The 6567-nt window shown below is 45.7% G+C and overlaps 1 protein-coding gene across 1 annotated transcript; it reads left to right on the top strand.

The window, feature by feature from the left end:
- Positions 1–473: 473 nt before the first annotated feature.
- syf2 (SYF2 pre-mRNA-splicing factor) lies at positions 474–6567 on the top strand. Its single transcript, XM_083683166.1, has 7 exons — positions 474–515; positions 893–997; positions 1500–1625; positions 2050–2167; positions 3837–3927; positions 4556–4654; positions 6007–6567. The coding sequence occupies exons 1-7, from the start codon at positions 498–500 to the stop codon at positions 6170–6172; spliced, it is 723 nt and encodes a 240-aa protein (XP_083539292.1). The 5' UTR covers positions 474–497; the 3' UTR covers positions 6173–6567.

The following is a 6567-nucleotide window of genomic DNA, read 5'->3' as shown; positions in this document are numbered from 1 at the left end:
TGCAAAGCAATGACTTTTGTCATGGTGTCACGATAAAAGCTCTGGCTCTCACACAGCTGACGCAATGCTTACAGTGAATGCTCAGATAGCTCTGTTCATAATTTAGCAGGTTTTTGTCATAGTTTCTGTAACTAATGGCAATAGCGCCAAATGACATACTGGACCAATACAAGTCATTGTCCATTATTTTTTAAAACCTATGTTCATATAGGTGGTACTTACACAGGGGTCGTAACATATATACATACTACATATAATGTAATCATTTACCAACCATTTAGGAATTTAGCTGATCGTGAGTTTGGATTTGGAAAGAACATCGATTGGGAGTGAAATGTCATTCCTCTTCTTTTTATTTGAGCAGTTTGAATGTCTACATGAGTTGGTGAGTCTGTTGAGAGTCAACAGGACAGGATCCACCAGCTCTCCTCTGACTGGGACGCAGATTCCTTCAATTGCGTCATATCCGGCATTGCGACTTCCTGTCGAGTGCAGCCATGGCGTCCTGTTCTGAGGTTCGTGATTTTAACGAATTAAATGTTGAATTGATCAAATAAAATAAAAAAATACGACGATTGTCAGTTTTCAAAGATCAAAACGATGTGTATAATGAATTGCTGGAATCAATAGAAGACTCGTTTCGGTGCGTGTCAACTCTTTGTTTACAGTCTGTTGGGGCTGGCTAGCTTAGCGGCTAACTGGCTATTATTATTAGCATTTTAGTTACAAAATAACACGCACTTTGTAATCCAGTTTAGTCATCTAGGTTTCTTTATAAATATGTATCATTGTGTTGATATCCAGGCGAAGTCATGTCTAGCCCACATGTTGTCGTTAGCTAGCAAGCTAACTAACTATAGCTTAAGTAGTGTTTCCATCCTTTTATTCGTAGGTGTCTGCTTCGACCGCTGGCGCTGACGAGGAACCGACAGAAAGTACTTCATCTCAGAAGAGAGAGGATAGACTCCGAAAGTTCCGAGAACTGCATTTTAAAAGGGTGAGTGAGATCTGCTTGTCCTATTTCACACGTACAATACTGGCAACGGTACCTACGTTGAGTTGTACAACATTGAGTGAGCGCTGCAAAACATATTTGTCTACTAATGCTGTATCTTGAACCGTCATCTGCGTTTAACTCACTGCCAAACAATTCCGGTACCCTCACCACCTGGAGTGCCAAGTATTTTATGTGGTATTTACCTAGCAACAATACTTGTTGATTGCCTACCCTTGGTACTTTAGAATGATGACAATTTGGGTCTCTGAGACTTTATTCATGGTCCTCTTTGGCTCAGTTGGTACAGCATGGCCCTAACAACGCCTAGGTTGCGGGTTCGATTCCTGCTGGGACCATAGATACTGAAAAATGTATGCACTCACTGCAATGCAAGTCGCTTTGGATAAAAGTGTCAGCTAAATGGCATATATTAGTCTATTAGTATTCACCCTTGGCACTAATTGAGTTAACCGGAGGTATGTTGTGACATGATCCATTGTAGAATGAGGCACGCAAGCTCAATCACCAGGAAGTTGTGGAGGAGGACAAGAGGTTGAAGCTGCCGTCCAACTGGGAGGCTAAGAAAGCCCGTCTGGAGTGGGAAATCATGACGGATGAAAAGAAAAAGGTACACTTTCACATGATTAAATGGAGTATTGTCTTTGACATGAATGTGAAAGAGGCGGCCATTTCCAGCTGAACAGGCAAATGTGTTAGTGGACATGCTTAGTTTGTAGGTCAAGGTCCATAATGAGATGTGATGTATTGGGGGGGGGGTGTTAAGTTTAGCTAGGGCAAATACCCCAGGGTAATGTGTGTGTTGAGGATAGAAGGTGAATATTATGGGCTGGCAAGTATCGTGGTAAAGTAGCTGTAAGCACATCATTTGCAGATTCATTAATTTCCTTCTATGGCTTTGTATTGGCATCCTCTACTGTATGGCTGTTCTCTGGCGTGACGTGGTGTGTGTGTGTGTGTGTGTGTGTGTGTGTGTGTGTGTGTGTGTGTGTGTGTGTGTGTGTGTGTGTGTGTGTGTGTGTGTGTGTGTGTAGGAGTGTGCAGCCAAAGGGGAGAACTATGACCGGGTGAAGCTGCTGGACATCAGCGCGGAGGATGCTGAGCGCTGGGAGAGAAAGAAGAAGAAGAAGAACGCTGACCCGGGGTTCTCAGGTGAAGGGTCAGGAGGGTCGTTGTACCGAGATGCCAATACTCACACAACACACGCCTGATGCCTCGTCAGGTCAGGGCCTCCGAAGCCTCTTTAAAGGAAGAGCAGCCTCACAGAGCAGCCATATCGCTCTTATTTACGAAGAGACAGACCAAACATTGTTTGTTTTTTTGTTTTGTTTTTTAGGAGGGCATGACAAAACAAATTCACATCCCAAAAGATACGGAACTTTGGAACTATTCCTTCGTTTTTCATGTCACTGAAGTGTGTAGAAACTTTTAGTGTGGCCGTTTGATCGTAGATCACAGCAGTGGCAATGGCTTAAAGGGACTCTTTATTGGGCTCTGTCCTAGCCTCCAGCTCTAGTCTTACACGCACGTTGCTCGGGGGAAACTGCGCAAGAAAGACACAATTGGTACTAGTAATCACATCTGTCAGACACTTACTTGTCTCTTGCACAACCAATTGGAAGTCAAGGGGGTGGCCTATTTCCTTCGTATAGAACATCTCTGGGTAGGGTTGGGTTGATATCCCATAATACAGTACACCAGAGTATGCATCGCTATCATCTTTGTAGTTTGTTACAAAGTCTGACTATTTTGGAGACTACTGTTCATACTGTAGTCAACACCTATCAGTGATGCTTTAAAAAATCACTGATTATCAGAGCATGGAAAAATAGAATGTTTATGTTCTTCTGAAAGATTAAGATCATCGTATCAAGTCTTTTCTGGCAACCAAAAAAAACAGGACATGGCAACTCTAATTCAGGGTAGATAGTCATTTTCTTATTCAATCAGTTATCAATGTTGAGGCCAGTTTGTGGTCCATCACTAGCTACAGCGGCCACAGAGGTGTAGAAATGAAGGAAAATTATAGGAATAGTAGGGAATGCTAGCTATTACAATAAGTGATTTGACCCGAGCACATGGAGAAGGGAGTCCAAGAACAGCCAGACCTGTGAAAATTGTGTTTGCAACAGTTTAGGATTTAAAATGACTGATACTGGGGTGTATAACTGGGTATTTTTGCCAGGAAGGTGTGAAAATGTGGATATGTCCCAACCTCATGTCTGGGGCCTCGATCCGGAGTTCAGAGAGCTCCCCTGGTGTCCCTTAGATCTTCAACCCTTTAACTTAGCAATCAGCCATCTCATGATATTTTCACCTGTCGTTGTTAGAAACAAGTGGGAAAGAGTGACTTGACTGCTTAATGTCAGCGACAGCGCCTGATTGGTTAATAAGACTATTTAGCTGTACTAGGGCCCAGTCACTAATGTAGTAGACATTAGACTATGAAAGCCCGCTACCGGAGGTGGTACTGTCACTCGACCGCAAAGCAGTCATGTACTGAGGAATTCTGGGTGCGTGTAAAGACCCCTTGGGATAAATCATTTTTAACTGCCTCCAATTTAATCTGCCAAAAAAAAAAAAAAAAAGATTGCCGCATTCCTCAAATATGGCTGCCATCTGTTGCATCAAAACCTCTCTGAATGAAATCTCTGGGGAGAAAATTATCACCAGAGGGGCTTAAAAGGCGGGTGGGAGGGGGGGGGGGGGGCTCCTCATCTCTCCTAACCAGACGCAGGTTTTTGTCGCGGGGGCCTCGCGCCTGCTTGTCGTTTGTTCTGGTAATTAGAAGTCCCTCTTGTTTGCTGCCATTGGCCCGCAGGTTACGCCGAGGCCCAGCTGCGACAGTACCAGCGCCTCACCAAGCAGATCAAACCCGACATGGACGGCTACGCGAGGCAGAGAGAGGAGTGGTGAGTGTCTCTCTCCCCCCCCCCCCCCCCCCATGTCTTTGATATGCTCTCTCCAGTAAGGCGGTCACACACTGTCGCCCGTTCCTCGAGGGTAAGCCGGCCCATAAATATTTCCGCTATTAACAGGCTTACCGTGAAATCAGCCGTTGAGGAAGACATAAGCATTTTCCTATTTTAAAGGAGGTTGTCACTATCACACAGTTTCTCTCCCGTCACATGTGCACAAAGCGCTCGCTTAATGTTCAGTGTGCCCCCCCCGCACACACACACACTTCTGCCCCCTGGGTTGGTTTTGGACATCGTCACAGACGCACTGAACCATTTCACGTCTTTTAAAAAAGGCTTCAATGCGAGGCATACGCTCACAGAGGAGGAGCAGCATGGTTCTAGTTATGGTGGGTTTTCTGGATCAGCCAGAAGATGAGTTCAGTCACCCGCAGGTTTCTCCTCTTAATTGCTGCCGCATGTCGAGCTGTGAAGGAGATGCACCCAAAGCACAACGTCCCAGCGGCCCGTGTTCGACTCGGGGAGCGATGGATGACAACAGGGATGATGGTCGTGATATGACATGAGTGTCGCATATTCACCTCGCTCTCCTGCTCTCTCTCTCTCTCTCTTTCTTCCACAGTGGCGAGGACTTCCACCCCACGGCGAACACCCTGATCCACGGGACCCACGTCCCAACCAAGGAGGGCATCGACCGCATGGTGGAGGATGTGGAGAAACAGTAAGTGTGCAGGACACAGTATGGAGAAGCATCGTGTCCTCTTCTGACCCCCCACATTCAATGCACGGGAGGCCAAGAAAGAGTGGTCTTTGGGGAGGGAGAGAGAGAGAGAGCCCTCTCACACAGCAAGTGGGAGAGGAAGACCTTTGCGTGCATGGATCCAGCGTATCTGATCTCCCTGAATGAGCCCCAGTGTTAAGGCCGTGATGGGCCTGGCTGATAAGACACATTTACAGGGGAGGTGCTGGAAGGCTTTCTCTCTCTCTTTCGCTCCTTCTGTTTCTGTCGTTCTCTAATATCTTGGCGGGAAGTAAGCCAAGTGAATGAGCCCTCATCTCCAGTTTTCACCGCCCCCCACCCTCAACCAAAATGACCACAACTTCTGAAGCATCTGCAAGGATGGCTGCTATGGTCCTGCTATGATCATCCTATCTGGGTGACGCATGGTGTGCCACATGTATATACAGTACCAGTCAAAAGTTTGGACACACCTTCTCATTCAATGGTTTTTCTTTATTTTTATTATTTTCTACATTGTAGATTAATATTGAAGACATCAAAACTATGAAGGAACACATGGAATTATGTAGTAAACAAAAAAGTGTTAAACAAACCAGAATATGGTTTATATTTTAGATTCTTCAAAGTAGCCACCTTTTGCTTTGATGACAGCTTTGTACACTCTTGGCAAGGTGTGTCCAAACTTTTGACTGGTACTGTATGAATCCCTGTTGCACACCAATGTCAAGCAGCAATGCTACATGTTGCTACGGTCAAATCCTGCAGCCCTCTCTCTCTCTCTCACCTGACCGGAATTGTCCCTAGTGCATGTGTCTCTGGGTTGTATTACCCCCAGCCCCCCCCCCCCCCCCCCCCCCCCCCCCCCTCTCTCTCTCTCTCGTCTCTCTCTCTCTCCTCTCCTCTTTGCTCTGCTATTTTGGGGAGGCTTGTGTTAGTGATGCTCCTGTGAGAGATTAGACAGGGCGCTGGCTGCCAGGGCATGACGCACATCTCCGCTTTGAAGACATACTAAATAAAGGCTGGGAGTTAGTAAATTGACTCTGTGTGTGTGTGCCTGTGTGTTCGTGTGTGTGTGTGTGTGCGTGCGTGTGCGCGCCTGTGTGTATTAAAGCAGAAGAGTGTTAAGGTTTTCCACCAGCGCCTTGGCCTCTAAAATGTGCGCTGTGTTCATTTAGGGATTATGGACCCGTTTTTGTCTATCCATGTGATTTGGAAATGATTTTGAGAGATTGGGAGTTTTCTCTGAATGCAGTGTGTTAGCGTGATGGTGCGCCTATCGGTTTGTATCGCTCTCTCTCTCTCTCTTAACCGTCCCCTTCGCTTTTCCGCAGGATCGAGAAGCGGGCCAAGTACAGCCGACGCAGGGCTTACAACGATGACGCAGACATCGACTACATCAACGAGAGGAACGCCAAGTTCAACAAGAAGGCTGAGCGTTTCTACGGCAAATACACAGCGGAGATCAAACAGAATCTGGAGAGAGGCACAGCTGTGTAACCGGCCTGGTCATTTTAATGGATGCCTCCGTTTTGCCTGCTTATGTCTCCCATCAGCGAGACTTGTAAACGAACCCCATTATTCATAGTTGGTCTCTATAGTGACAGGATTGGACCATGGCTATAGAAAACCCACATTTCAGTTTGTCATAAAGAAAGGCTATGTATCTGGTGTCGTAGTTTGTATTTTGACTCTGAAATGTCTTTCAACATATTTTATACCTGAAATATGCTTTTCTGGATTTTTACTTTGCCATTTTTGATCAGTGGGAATGGTTTCCTTGATGATCTTGCAATGAATGTGTTTGTATTGTATGTCCGAACATTCAACCCCACCACCCTTGAGTGGGGGTTCTCTTACAGTTTCTTTTAAATTAAAAACCTCTTCACAAAAAA

The sequence above is a fragment of the Argentina silus genome (assembly GCF_951799395.1).
Source record: "Argentina silus genome assembly, chromosome: 13".
Taxonomy (NCBI): Eukaryota; Metazoa; Chordata; class Actinopteri; order Argentiniformes; family Argentinidae; genus Argentina; species Argentina silus.
The sequence above is the reverse complement of the archived record's forward strand: the minus strand, read 5'-3'. Positions and strand labels throughout refer to the sequence as shown.